At 40.7% G+C, this 14,932-nt stretch overlaps 1 protein-coding gene and 1 long non-coding RNA gene across 2 annotated transcripts in view; one reads left to right on the top strand and one right to left on the bottom strand.

The window, feature by feature from the left end:
* Positions 1–1,051: 1,051 nt before the first annotated feature.
* On the bottom strand, positions 1,052–5,642 carry LOC119617806. Its single transcript, XR_005234213.1, has 2 exons — positions 5,504–5,642; positions 1,052–3,148 (listed from the first exon to the last, which is right to left on the bottom strand). It is a non-coding gene; the product is annotated as an uncharacterized LOC119617806 (long non-coding RNA).
* The window catches only part of LOC108232308 (exostosin-1a-like), a 31,776-nt gene continuing 21,760 nt past the window's right edge, over positions 4,917–14,932 (top strand). Inside the window, exon 1 of the mRNA XM_017410025.3 lies at positions 4,917–6,891. Within this exon, the coding sequence (XP_017265514.1) occupies positions 5,939–6,891 (953 nt within the window). The 5' untranslated portion in view covers positions 4,917–5,938. The remainder of the gene's footprint in view (positions 6,892–14,932) is intronic.

Raw genomic sequence — 14,932 nt, 5'->3', positions numbered from 1 at the left:
GAGCCCACAAACACTGGACCCTAGAGTAAAATAAAACGTATGTGCATACATATGCACAAACATCTTTTTCCCCTTATTTCTTTATTTAGTCTATATATATATGCTAATACATAAATACAATAGAATGATGAGAAGAATAGAAAACTGGGACTGGGAAATATGAATAAAACATCATTTAAGTTATTGTAATCATGACAAATTATGATACAGACTAATACATTAACACCATACTGTCTGTCTACAGTTCCATTAACAATACAGCTTTGATCAAATTTGTACTTTTTGAGTTGAACCCATCTATTATCACTCAGTTCTGTAGAAACATAAGATCAAAACATCATTATTTTCAAAGGAATGCTGCATATAAATGGAAAGGGGTTTAAATATGCTCTCTGTAATAATGCTTTAAAGTACCACTCCACTCATGTTCTTTAGCCTGGAGCTACATAATGTTAGTGTTTTTTTTAAAGTATATCAATTCACTTTGAACTGTTCACTTTTCCATCTTTATACCCTCGCCTTTCTTTGTCTTTTGCTTGATATCTTTGTCTGTTTCAGGTGCCAAAACTCTTCATCTGTTTGGTTGTATGTTATGTCTTTTCCTGTTTGGATTTTATGTTTTTTACTTGTTTGAATGACCTGCTTGTTCTCTTTTTCCAGTGTCATGTCTTCATCCAGAAAGTTTAATTGTAGTTCATCTTTTTTTATCATCAAAACTGTGTTTCAAGGGCAGACACCTCGACCTCCTACCATACTTCATGTCTGCCTGAAGGCCACAAAAAATTATTAGGCTTTTTGCTCATGAATCAAATCCACATGATCACAACATACTAGTAGTTTTGGCGTTCGTGATGTGTGTTAGAGTTTGTGTGACTTAAATGTCAACATCATAATAAATACAGCCATAAATCTGTTGTTTTCAGTTTGTCTGGATTTAGTTTTTCGGCTGGTTTGCTTCTTCTCTGGCGTTTTACGAATTCCTTGTTGGTTTTCAGTTTAGCCTTTTTGTAAAGTTCGTTTCGCTTCTTTATTTTGTCAATGTTTTCTCTCCGTGCATTTGGTTAATTTTGTTTTTTTTTCTCCCTATTTTGTCATTTTCACCTGGTTTTAATTTGTCAGTCAGCGCTCGTGCTTGTGTTTATCTCGTCTTGTATATATATTTCCTATGTGTTTTTTTTTAGCTGTTTCTTTGTCAAAACCTCGTCATTTCCTTGTCAGTTTGGACTCAGTGTTGTGTCATAGCTCTAGTTTTGCCTGTTTCAGCTGATATGTCTTGAAAATTCAAGTTCCCGGATTCATCTACCCGCCTGCCTGCTGCCTCCTTTGCCTTTATTTGGATCCCATTTCCACCATCCACCCTCCAGTTCACGACAGAATAGCAGATTTGTATCTGTTTGGGAAGAGTGAAGTTTTGTCGGAACTCAAGCAAAGATACAAAGACACACTTGTGTGCGGGTCCTCCTACAAGACAATGGCTTGTTGGACTATGGTCCGATGAATGTTAGTGCTCAGCTTTCTTGGAGATGACAATCAGCTGAACATATATGGAATGCGGCCCTCCAAGCAGACGCTGAAATAAGAACAACTGCAAGATTGTGGCAGTCCACATGGACTTTTCCAACCAAATGTGTGGGCTAAAATGTGGATATCCACTTTGTCTTACAAAAATATATGCCACACATGTACTTTTTGATGCTCAAGCTGCCACACTTAAGGTGTTATAAGCCACTGCTGGTTCAAAGAGCTATAAGTTAATTTGGGAAAATAAATTGACTCAAGAAAGCTCTCAGCAAAACACCCACACCATGTTTTGAAAAAAAAAACAACAACAAAAAAACAAGAATTTGCATGACTTTTTCACAGTCTTGTCTGTTTATAAGACTTGTTTCAATTAAGTCTTTGTGCAATAAACAAAAATGTCCAAACAAGCCACCACCCCTTGCGTCCAAAAACACATCCTTTAGAAACGTCTGACAAGGGTGGGTTGAGCCTGGAGTTATTCACGCCATAATCCGACCTTTATAACACAGCTTTTTTATGTAAAAGTCAGCTAAATGTGCAATATATTCAGCAGGCTTCCACTTAAATCCTCGAGGGTATTCATTCTGCTTTGAGACAGACATTTGTCACATGAAACTTTCATTTCCCTCTCCATCTCAATATGCTCAGATGTGATTTGTGCATTTTAGTGTTGACACAGATGGATGAGGCTCCTCTCCAAGGCCGTCTTTGTGAGGCAGGAGGGGACCTTAAATTATCGCATCCGAGGCTGCGCTCTACACAAAGCCACGCATGTCTGCATGACGCCCAAACAAAAACGAATGCTTTCGGTTTGCATGGGGGGATGAAATTTTAATGAAAAATCTGCTGTGTGTCTTGCGGTTTTGGACGAACGGCAAATTAATGAACTCAGAAAGAAATAATAAATGTCAATTTGGCTGTTTGGAGCCGCTTGGCATGCTAACTTGAAGGCTGGCCGGTAAAACCACTCTGACCTGGGTGCCTCCAAATTAGATCCTGGCATGGCTGCAAGTATTACTCAGTGGGAGTGCTGCTTTGGCTCGCTCACCCTGCTGCTCTAAATCTGGCCAGTGCTCGTCTCAGCAAACACAATGCCACAACAGGGGGAACGCATCTCAGCAGTCTCATTAAGCTGGAGATGACATGCGAGACAAAATCAAATCACCATAATTTCTGTAAATACATTTGTTTTTTTCATTTTGTAGAATCCAATTTTCTCCATTTTGTAGTTACTTTTTTCTGTTGCTTTGGTTAATTTTGAGGTCATTTTTAAGCTTGTCACAAGTCCACCATTTATAACAGCTGGAATTAGCTTACTTGTTTAAGAAATAAAATTAAATCTGATCATATACAAAGCAATAGTTAGGGAAGAACCATCGATTCAAATCAGCCATCAGTTCCACCTTCTGGGACAGAAGAGGGGGAACGATGAAAAAGATGCCAAGGACTGAATTAGATGGCAGAGAATCAGTGAAAGGAGACTGAAACAGACACAGGACAAGCAAATAAAAAGTGAGATGATGGCCGTCGTCGAGCACCTCCCTGTCAGTGGTCCATGGAGCACCGAGGCAGCACAGATGGCTGCTGCAGCTCAGCCTCACGTTCCTTTTTTGCTCTTTTCCCACTTCTGCAGAAAAAAAAAAGAAAACATGTCGTCTTTCAGACCACAGCAGCTGTGAAAACATATCGTGGCTCAGTACGGCTAACGCACTGCGGCGCCATTGTTCTGCCAGCCCTCCATCGGCGGTGCAGTTCCTGCCAGAGAAACTGTTAATTTGTTCCTAATGTCATCTGTGTTATTCAGTTCCTGTTTACGATGAAAGACGTGGATTTCTCTTCTATTAACCATCCAACTGGAGTCGTCTACACAGCAGCACAGGCTGGACTCAGGTCCAACGGTTTTAATAAAGGATACTTTGGCAGAGTTGAAGCTGAAGAGGAGCCACAGATGTACGGCTCAGAGGGCCCAAGAACATAGGAGTCTAACACCAGACAGTGCCTAAAATTCAGACTGAATTATCAGTACCATGGAACCAAGGCTGGTGAAGACTGAAGGACCCAAACGCAGACACAAGTGTAGCCTTATTGATGACGAAGATAAAGCTTTACTTCACAGACTGAACAAAGCACAAATAAACTCTGGACCACAGTGAGGAGCCAAACACAACACAAAGAACTGACAAAGCACGAAGGAAACCCAGGCTGTATAAATACAGAGAGACAGAGGGAACACAAGGAACAGGTGGACTGTAAAAACAAAGCAGGAAAAAGACAAAACACAACATAAATAAATAAAAAAAAAACACTGTAAAAATCAAAACAGTTAACACAACCAACCTGCTATCTGAGGCATAGTCCAAATACTTATCAAAAGGTTCTTGTGACAAAAAGAAAGATTATTTTTAAATGTATTTTTTTGTGTCTTTTAAGTTTTAAGATACAAATGACAAATAACTGAATAATGAGCTAAACTGAGCGGCCATACATTCTGTATAAAAACAGCTTTGTTTGCCTTCCTTCAGGTGTCTCCAGTAAACAGGTATGTGTGGAAAGTAGCTTTTGAAAAAGCAGAACAAAGTTCTGCATGTATTTAGGCAACATGATTTAATCATTAACCATTAACTTTTCTTGCAGTAGGTCTCTGTACGTGTATCTGTCTCCTTCTTTAACCAATCAAATAAAAATCTGTGCTTATTTTTGGATGATTCAAAAGACAGGTCCCTCATACAGAAATGTATACATCTTTGCTTCATGTGTCTACACATTCACGCTATGAATAATTTATTCTGTGCACAAGAGTTTGTCTATAATTAAAGCACCTGTTGATCCCTGCCCAGGAGCTTCAGATATAAATGACTAAAAACTGAAGTAGCGAGATGCAAACATAGTTCCAAGTACACAAAGATGTCTCCAGTCGCAAGAGCTGAGATGTTGTGCTCAATACTTGAAATGACTGAGTCTGCTTGTATCTTATTACACTGGAAACACTTGGTATCACATTTGCAGGAATCCAGATCCAGCTGCAGCTTCAACATGGATATGATTGGCTGCATTTGTTTCTTTTTCTATAATGCAAGCCATATCCTAAGGGTTTGATACCTACCCTGACATGTCCAATAATGATTACATCATCAATAAACACATAAATAAAGCATTTTTTTTTATTGCAAAGAAATAAACAAAGCTGTAAGTCCTGTTTAAAAATAAATAAATAAATAAATGACCCTCCCTGCCAATTGTAAGTCCACACAAGAACTCCAGCTACTTTTCCAAGAACGGCTCGGCTCTGATTGGAAGCGAACCAGCTTGTCGGAAGCCCCGCCCGCCTCGGGTGGGACGGTAACCAATGGTAACGCACCGAGCAGCCGTGGAGGAACGTCACCCAGTCGGCGGTAGTGGGACGGCCCGGCCGCGCTGCGCCGCTACCGCTTGGCTCGGCTCCTCCACACAGCGCTCCGGCGTGTGCGTGTGTACAGGCGAGAGAGCCGCCACTTCAGCACTTTACGCGACTGGAGACGTTTATATTGTTCTCTCGGTTTAGGGAGACGACAGGTTCGACACGAGCGGAAAGACGCTGTTTTAAAGAAGGGGGGTAGACTGACTTGTTTTGCTGCCTTTTTTGTTTTTTGTTTTTACTTCCAACCAGCCGGCGTTAGAAACCTTTAGATAATCGAGCGCTTAGCTCTCAAGCTAACTGGAAATGAATCCAGAAACTAGCTAGTTAGTTAGCCTGCTAGTAAGCTAGCGGGGTCGTCTGTCGGTGTTTGTTGTCCAACAGTTTTCACGACACGTTTCGATTCATTTAATGGCGGAACTGAGGCGGTATTATTGTGTTTATTGATTGTCCGGAGCTCCATCGCCGGCTTGGTTCCTTATCGTCAGCGGCGAGGGGATAGCAGGAACAATAGTAAACTGTCCAGGCAACAAGTCTGCCGCTTTAACATAACTCCGATATGTCCTTATAGGCCCTGTTATTACTTACTGTTCGGCTTCAGGTAGATGACACGATAAGCTGTGTTTGAAAATGCTCGTTCGTGCTTCGGTGAAAGTGGCGTTAAACGGAGAAAAGTGCGACTCGGGGTGTCCAGGTCTGAGCGAGCCGGTGGTGGGTCCATCGGTTGTTTTGGTCGAGCTGCTGTCGGTTCATCGATGCCACAACTGACGAGGGGACGGGCTGGATTGACCATTAAAAAATCGCCCACATGCTTTGGATCAGTTCCCGGACTTGTGAAAGGCATCTGAAGCAGCGGGAGGGAGACGAGAGCGCCGAGCCCTTGCAGCAGGAGCAGCAGCCCGGGGGAAGATGGCGGAACGTTCCCACAGGAGCAGGAGGAGGTGGTGGTGCTGGTGAGACCCGAACTTCGGCGCCGCTCCTCGGATTCGCAAGACGGACAGCTTATCCCAGCTTGTCGGACACATGCAGGCCAAAAAACGCTACTTAGTCCTGTTCTCCGCCGGCGCCTGCTTCATTCTGCTGTTCTGTTTTGGGGGGATCCAAGTCCCGCTGTCCAGACGGGGACCCCACCGGCGCGATGACCGCAGCCTCGCCGGTCTCCACCCCGGGGCGCGGTGGCGCCGCTGGGCGGGATACCTGCAGCCTTTCAGCGCCTTGGAAAAGGACACCAGCGACGAGCTCGGCGGACACATGTCTCCCAGGCAGAAGAGGGACACAAACTCTGGCCTTTACACCGGGAAGCGCTGCAGGATGGAGTCCTGCTTTGACTTCTCCTTGTGCGAGAGGAACGGCTTCAAAGTTTACGTGTACCCCCAGCAGAAAGGGGAGAAACTCTCCGAGAGTTACCAGAACGTCCTGTCCTCCATCGAAGGGTCCAGGTTCTACACCCCAGACCCGGGACAGGCGTGCCTTTTTGTCCTGAGTTTGGACACCCTGGATCGGGACCAGCTTTCACCATATTATGTGCACAACTTGAAAGCAAAAATCCAGAGCCTTCCTCTGTGGAACGAGGGCAGAAACCACATCATCTTCAATTTATATTCGGGCACTTGGCCAGATTACACAGAAGACCTCGGCTTTGACATTGGCTTTGCCATGTTGGCCAAGGCCAGTATTAGTACAGAAAACTTCAGACCTAACTTTGACATCTCTATCCCCCTTTTTTCTAAAGACCACCCAAGGACCGGAGGGGAAAGGGGTTATTTGAAACACAACACAATCCCCCCTTACAGGAAGTACATGCTTGTTTTTAAGGGGAAAAGGTACCTGACAGGAATCGGTTCCGACACTAGAAATGCTTTATATCATGTACATAACTCGGAGGACGTCGTCCTCCTCACTACTTGCAAGCATGGTAAAGACTGGCAGAGGCACAAGGATGCACGCTGTGATAAAGACAATGCAGAATATGACAAGTGAGTATACTGCCCTACTTTTCTGCATGAGTTTTTTTTTCCTTTCAGCTGCTTTCTAGGTCCATGTCTTGGGCTTATGCAAACAAAATTGTACAATCAAAATCAGCTCACTTAACTGTTTTCAGCTGTATGGTTTTAAAATATGTATGCAAGCAATTATTTGGGTTTTTTCTTTTAAAGTTTATGATATTTTACAGTTTTTGTGTTCATTGTTGTGTATGTAGGAGCTTTTTTTGTTCCAAGGGTAAACGGATGTGAGTCTGTAACGTCATAAAGCCAAGTTTCTAATTTTGTAGAGACAAAAACCCTGTTGTTAAAGTATTTCTCAATGTTTGCTCTTCTGATTCACTCAGTCATAGCCCTTTAGTGGAGCATTGTGAGGCACAGATGAGTAAACTGCTTTAATGTCAGACCCAGCAACCACTGTATTAATGCCTTTCATTGACTATCCAGATCTGTTTACACAGCCTGCTGCTCAGCTGTGGACAAGTCTGCTTCTTTCTTCCCTGGCCTCTGACATTTTCACCTTTTTATACCTGACTTTATTTGCTCAAATAATTTGACAAAATACCCTTTTTTAAGCCACATGCATCTTACCAGGTATTATATTATGCAATTACAATGCACAGCAATATATTTGTTTTTCTTTTGCTAATCTCTATCTTTTATTAAGACATTATTGCACTACCTCAAGCCACAAAAGGGACCTCTGTTATTATCTCCCAGTCATATGGCTAAGCCATACTGTTTTCTGTGCTCAAATCTGATGAGCAAACTGGCGTCGGTCTTCCAGCTTTGGACAGCAGGGTTCGTTTCGTGTCCCTCAGACTGTGCCATGTTATTATTATTGGTGACTGTATGGTGCTGGAGGTTTGATTGTGGATCTTTGGAGTGGATTAGCAGTGACAAAAGCGCTGGTGCCAGCGAAGGGAAGCCACTCTGGCTCCTGTTTGCTCAATCATTTCCCAGACAAGTCCATCTGCAATAGCCAGGAATGCCATAGCCCCAACTGGTGGCCTACATGGCCCTAATATGTCAGGGGTCTTTTTTTTTTTTTTTAACGTATTAGCTGTTTCTGATATGTTTTCATGGCTTCAATGTTTGCTCACAACCGACCCTCGCAGCATTCAGCTGTTTAACATTTGACACTGTTAGAAAATTTCCCTGTAAGTCATGAGCTTCATTCTCTCCCTCAACGTACAACACTGTCCAAAGAGTTGGTCGCTAAAAAGAAATCTACATGAAATACATTTTTCATACTCAACTTTTCTGCTTTTTTAAATCCAGGGATTGTCTACAGAACCTAATTGCAGACTTTTTAAAATCTAATAAATAAGTAGGTCAAATTTTATTGCTGCAAAGAAGCAATAAACTGATGCATATTGATTTAATCCTAGAACTGTATCGGCACACGGCTCCTCTACCGGTCTGATCACATTGTGCGCGTGCACATCTACGTATTGGTATAAACGGGTTAATCTTCACACCCCTTATGTCTACAGCCTAAAGTTGAAAGTATTGTAATGTATAACATCAACAACCTGGGGACCAGTAACTCCTTTTGTGAACCAGAGCTTAGTGCTATTAACTTTTTATGACCTCAGTGCAGATAGAAGCACAGAAATAGCATAATAGCAGCCATCTTTATGATGAATTATGAAAACTTTGTTAAATACATGGCAATGTCACGCATATGTTTCAGTAGGTGTGTGTATCTATACACTCGTGATTTAAAAAAAACTGCTTTTTCATTGTTTAAGTTTTAGTTACTTAATATTAACACACATTCGCTGTTTGTTAGGCTTTAAATTAGGTAACACAACCTCAGGTAAACAGCAGCACGTGATATTTAAACACTGTGCCACGTATTATTTACTTAACAACAGCTCAGCCAAAACGGAGTCCTGACTTCTTGGATATTAACACACCTGAATGTTTCAGACAAGCCTAGTGGCTGAAACATGTTCACACTCGCTGATGATCAGTTCATCAGTGTGGTCAGACGCACCTGACTGCTAACTGCTACTGACACTGTTATCACGGTGCAAACAAAGAACAATACCAGCGTCGGCCTCAAAGAAGTGGCTGTCGAGCCAACAATCTGAAAATGCTCTAAGGCCATTTCCAATTAATTTGAGCTTAAATATTCATCTGTGAGGAAAAAAACCCCCAATATATTCAGAAATGGAAAACATTCAGCTGGCAACCTTCTCAGGAGTGAATGTCATGGCAGGTTCTCCCTAAAAGGATGTCTGGAAAAGTGTTGAGGTGTTGCAGTGACCAAGTCGAAGCAAAGCTCTGAAGCAGATTAAAAGCTGCGCATGAGCCACGTGTGATCCTGGCAGGCTCTTGACCCTACTTTTCTTGTGTCACACACCATCTCTCTTTACTTGCTCGTAAGAGTAAAAATCCACCTTTTTAGTTATCGGCGGCTTTAACTGAAGACTGCAAAGGAGGCCTTGAATAATAATAAATTTAGTGTGAACTACCTCTTGTCTTATTTTCTTCAATCATTAGTTTTCTTTTCTGAAATAACATGATTTTTATAGAGCCAAATGTACCACAAAGATCTTGTCCTTCTTTTTGCATGTGTGAAGTTGTGTTGGTAAACACTCCCAGTAAGTATACAGGTCCAATTCTAACCCAATTACAGAAAGCCCACTTAAGTGATGAGAGAGTTAGAGCCGGTTTCTTATGGAAAACATTATTCTCATATTTGTTTTCCCAGTTTTATGTACTAGGAGGATGCAAAGGGAAATTAACTTCTTATCTAGTTATCGCATGTTTACCCAAGACATTTGTTTACACACATTTTTTTTTAATCCTGCATTTTACTGATTTATTTATTTATTTTAGAGCTCAGTTTGGGATAATTCAGATCTTTTAAATTTAGATCTGCAGAAATAAATCAGCGCAAATATTTAGATGTGGTATAATGAAAAGTTATATGGAGTGATGAATACTGGGGCTGAAAAATGAGGCCAGCTCTTCACTTAAAGCTGGTTCCAAACACCAGTATTGGGTATCAATGAATCTCTAGACTTGGGGAACGGGACAGGAGTGAGCTTGAATATTCAAAGATAAATTGATTAATAAATGACAAATTTGAAGATTGTTTTGGTTTGAAATGGTCCTCCCTACTATAAATGAGTAGTGTCTGTTACTGTGCAATGAGCCACACCATGGTATGGGTAAACGGGCTGGTGAATGGTACAAATTGAGAAAATGTTAAAACAGGTGAACTATTAAAACTTTGACCCACATTGCACAGGATACAAAGCTTTTTCCAATTTGTCAATGTATACTTTTTTTTTTTACCAGATGCTTATTTAATTTATGCTTATTCCACGTGTCTAACAGGATTATAGCAAAGATTCAATGTAGCAAAAAAGCAAATTTTTACATTTTGTTTCTTTTTTACAACCAAGTCCTCTGTAGAGTTGTTGTTTGTGTGTGTGGGTGGGGGGTGTTGTGGTGGCCTGTTCCACAGCCCTTTGGGTCAGACGGTGCAGTCTGTGGTCTAACTGAGTGGAAGTAATTGTTTCTGTGCTTGGTTGCGGTCTTTTGTGCAACAAATCCCTCTTATCCTCTCCTACTGAAAACAAGGAAGTTATGACAGACTCAGTCTAGCCCTTCACAACAATTACCTTGTAAAGGCCATAATGTTTTTCTGTGTATTAATTCAGACTTAATTTGCTAGCTGCTGGGATTCAAAGGATGTGGATTTATTTATGTGCTGTACACAACCAGTACATGTAGCTATTACACAATGCTTTTGTTTATAATCTTTTTTTTCCACTTAAAGCAACACATTGTTTGTTTGTGAGCTGAAAATTCCCCAGCATTTTTAAAAAATATTTTTGAATTTTTAGATATACAGATGCATTTTATCTTGGTCTTTCTCTGAAAGCACATAAAATTATTAAACATATATTCTATTTTACACCCTAGTTGGCTTGTTTGTGTGTTGTGTCCCTGCAAGTCATGTTTACAACTGGAGCTTAGTCAACTATTTGCATCTCTCATTTCCACATTATCATTTATGCATCTGCACTCAGCCACTCTCTACAAGTTTGTAATGCAAGTGAAAGAGCGAACCGATACAGCAGGAGGCAGATCAGATGCAATTTTAACCTCAAACTGAAAGCCCTCTCACAGCTTGCTTCCAATTAAGAGGCGCTGCCAAGCGCAAGGGTATGTGCGGGATAAAATAGGAGAATGTGGGGGAGAGTCACAGCAGAGTGGGAAACAAACTGAGAGAAAGTTTGGGGTAGAAATAGAAACACAAAGAGAGCAAACACAGTCTAAAGAACTGAAAGATGGAGAGAAAAGCTAAAAGGTAGAGAAAGGCAGAAAAAAAAGCTGAACATGCCAGCTATCCAGCAGTAAGAGGTGAGTGCAGTAGCTGGTTGGCTGCTGACGTTAGTCTGCTAGGTGTATTTATAGACTTGCAGGGTTTTAATCCTCAGTATTGGCCAAAGCCCCTGACAGAGGGCTGCTAGCCAACTTGATGCAGGCTTTACAAGCCTGGGGAAAATGATAATCCTTGGGGGAGGATGGTTGATCTAAGTTCCTGCACATGAACTTTATATATGCTTTTTTTTTTTTCTTCTTTCCTAAATTTTATGTATAGTTTCAACACATGGATGAATAAACTGTTAAATGAGATCCCAATGTACTTAAAAAGCACAAGGACATTTTGTGGACTTTTTTGTACTGCGTTTAGCCTATCTATACTTCTGATGTGTAGTCTTGAAATAAACAAAAGTGAGTCATTTGTTAAGTTCCCCCAGTGTTTGTGGACTCTATACATGTTCCATATGCCTAATTATTAGGTACACAGCAGGTCCCATTTACCCCAGATACTCTGGAGCCATTAATGTGCATGCCCTCTATAACACCTGCACGTAATAGCCTCAATACATGTAGGGCAATGACTGATGATACATGGAAGGCAGAGGTCTGTCATTTGCAAAGAAACTAGAGAAAGCAAGACTTGGGTAAAGCTGATGGCAAAGCCTAAAGTAAAATTTGCACAAACAGTAAAATTAGATTTTATGTCCAAACTGAAAAGCCTTTCAGATTTTTTTTTTTTTCCTTGATAAGCTTCATGGATGTTTTACAGACCACAAAAGCTACAGAACATTTATATGGCCACACACGCTCCCCTCCCAAAAGAAGTAATGTTCTGTGTTTTATTTCCAGTGGATTCTAGTTTGTTTGTTAAATTCTGTGATTCTGTCTGGGCTTTCCATATTCTTTAAATTACAGGGCCCTAAAGTGATTTAACAATAACTGAAAATAATAGTTTGAACAAAAAGGTTTGAAACATATTATATATAATGTCCATTTTGTTGTTGTTTTGTGGATCACAGACTCTCTGCAGTAACCAGTCAGTTCCACACATGTTAGTTTTTTCTGGTTTGAGCTGGTGCAGTGATATTGTTGGTATTTTTATTTAATTGGGGTTATTGCAGTAGTAACACGTTACCACTCAGTCCTGTTTTTGCCAGTGACTTGGTGTAAGTTGGTCAAAGAAGGAATAGCTCATAAACTGTTATCATTTCTTTGTTTACTTCACTAAGTGCACTTTTTATGCTCTTCTTTCAGTTCAGATTCAAATATGCTTTTTTTTTTTTTTTGCCTGAATGAGTTTTGGACCCAATCTTCCTCTCTGTGGAAGGTACTGCCATTTGTCTGCCATGCTCTCCCTCCATCTCTGCTCTTACCCTGACAAGATGATGTATGTCTTGTCCCTGGCTGCCATGTGCAGGTGTTGTATTCCTCTTGGAACGCTGGTGGAGTGGAAAAGGCAAAAGGATGTCCTCTCGCCAGGAACGTACAGGGATCTGTTGAGCCAATAGGATGGCACAAAGGTGGTGGTTCTGCTGAAACTGACTGGAACCGAGAGGATAGGGGTGCAGAAGAAAAGAGCCAAAAGATAATGAAATGTAACCGTCCTTTAATAGTTATTGAGATAAGCAGAGTGCATGTGTGGATGAGGGGGGATAAGACATTTGTAAAAAGTAGGTTTGCTTAAAAAACAACTTCTAAAGTGCAAAAAGTACTGTGGTCTACTTCAAACGCTGCCTGTTCTCTGCTTTGTGCTGATGTAAGGTTATCGGTCGATTGATGTGTCAGGAAAGTTTTGAACAACGTGTGAAAAAGGCATTGGGGTAAGAGTTTACAAAATGATAGTAGATTTAATATTTAATAGAAACTGCTCTAGCTGCATCGTTGGAATTGCTGAAAGTGTGGCATTTAAGGTGAGAGATGTAACTTAATGGAACTGACTCATCACCGAATCATTGGAGTTGCATGCCTGGCATGACAGCGGCTTTTGCAGCCATCCGTCATGTACAATGAAACATGCTGTGAGTGCTACATGCAGAATTAAGGAGTGCTCTAAAATCCAACACCAGTCAAATCCTGTGGGCTTTTAATCCTTCAGCTAACATGGAGAAGAAACCCACGGAGCTCAGTGGCGGTGAAAGTTTCTTGATGCTGGTGACATCAAGTCTATTATTGTTTGTGAGTTTTGATTCGGAGCCAGACCATATCCTTTTATTATTTCACTTGTTATTTTTTTAGTTGCTATGCACGTACATTATCAGAAGTACTTTGGATCAGTGTTATGTGAGAGGACCATGTCGTGTCTTGTATTTTATACCCTCACTTAGCAATATAAAGAAAACAGCCACAGTATGTAGTTGTCCTTGGCTTAGTAGGTGTTTTAGATCAATGGATACATGCACATACATATTTGATATGTTTCAATCCTCTGGGTTTCACTTTGTCAAATAAGGAATTTAGCAGCATTACCATTAAAACTCACCTAAAAAGTTAGTTTCTCCGATTCAAACAATTTCATTAAAATTTACAGCTTTTTCAGTACAGTTTCAGCCATTCTTTTTACTGGAGATTTGTGTCAGAGGGAGAGACGGGCAGTGTTTTCTTTATTCTTTCCTGCTGTTAAATCCAATTAACTGCCTGCAGTGGTGGTGGTGGTGGAATTCATAAACAGGTGATATAGATTTATTCTGAGCTGGTGTGTTTGTGAGAATAATTAAAATTTCACCTGCCTCTTAAGAGTCCTCTTGTGCAGTGTGGTATCCTTTAGAATCATAGCAACCCATGCTTATGTAGGTTTGCTTGTTTTTCATATTCTACCAAACTATTAGGGATGGGCATTTCAAGCAAAATTACTCTTTAAATTCATCTGTAATTATTGGATTATTTTTCAAATGTCTTGTCACTCCAAGGCCGGCAGCTGAAAAACCCTCGAATGAAACAGAGGCTTCAGGTGCAGACATGTGTGCTGCTAATCTTGCTAGCTGGAGATCTTTATAATCTTTTAGTTTCGCTCGACTCCTGGGGCGCAGATGGACCGAGCTTATGGACCGAGCTTGGAGGAACTCTAGGAAAGGACCTCCTCGTGTGAGGAGTCAAGGTCCGGAGCAGATCAAGCCTGGTGGCAGGCGAGAGCGAGGCCATAGGTGTGCTGATCCCTGGCATTACAAACTGGTTTTTGGAGCGTGGCAGCAAATACAGCTCAGTCGGCTCAAATGATTTTTCATTTTGTTTTTTTCAGTCGACGATATCACTCAGTTCACCTCAGAAAATTATGTTGGTTTTCCTTTTTAGGTAAAATAATTTAAGATCCTCAAATGTTTCCACAGTTATTTTCTGTAATTAGCAAATACTTAAGTTTGACCAGTAAGTTGAGGTTTGCTGCTGTTCTTGTATCAAATCAGTGAAGAATTTTCTTGGTTTGACATCTGCAAACAGTTTAGAAGTACTAACCCTCTCTTTATGACTCTGAGTTTCTGACCCTAATATGACACAATAAATACCGGACATTTTAATGAATAAGCTGTTTAAAAGCTATCAATCAGTTTAATGTTTAAATATTAAACAATAAACTTATTGACAATAAATATGAACACTGAAGGTAACAATGACATTTTAGTTATACCATTCTCTGTTTGCTTTTCATATAAATCAAAGGTTTTTTGCTATTAACAGTGTTGTCCTACTTCTT

This window comes from Kryptolebias marmoratus, linkage group LG16, assembly GCF_001649575.2.
Source record: "Kryptolebias marmoratus isolate JLee-2015 linkage group LG16, ASM164957v2, whole genome shotgun sequence".
Lineage (NCBI taxonomy): Eukaryota > Metazoa > Chordata > Actinopteri > Cyprinodontiformes > Rivulidae > Kryptolebias > Kryptolebias marmoratus.
Note: the sequence above shows the minus strand (reverse complement) of the source record. Positions and strands in the feature narration are given on the sequence as shown.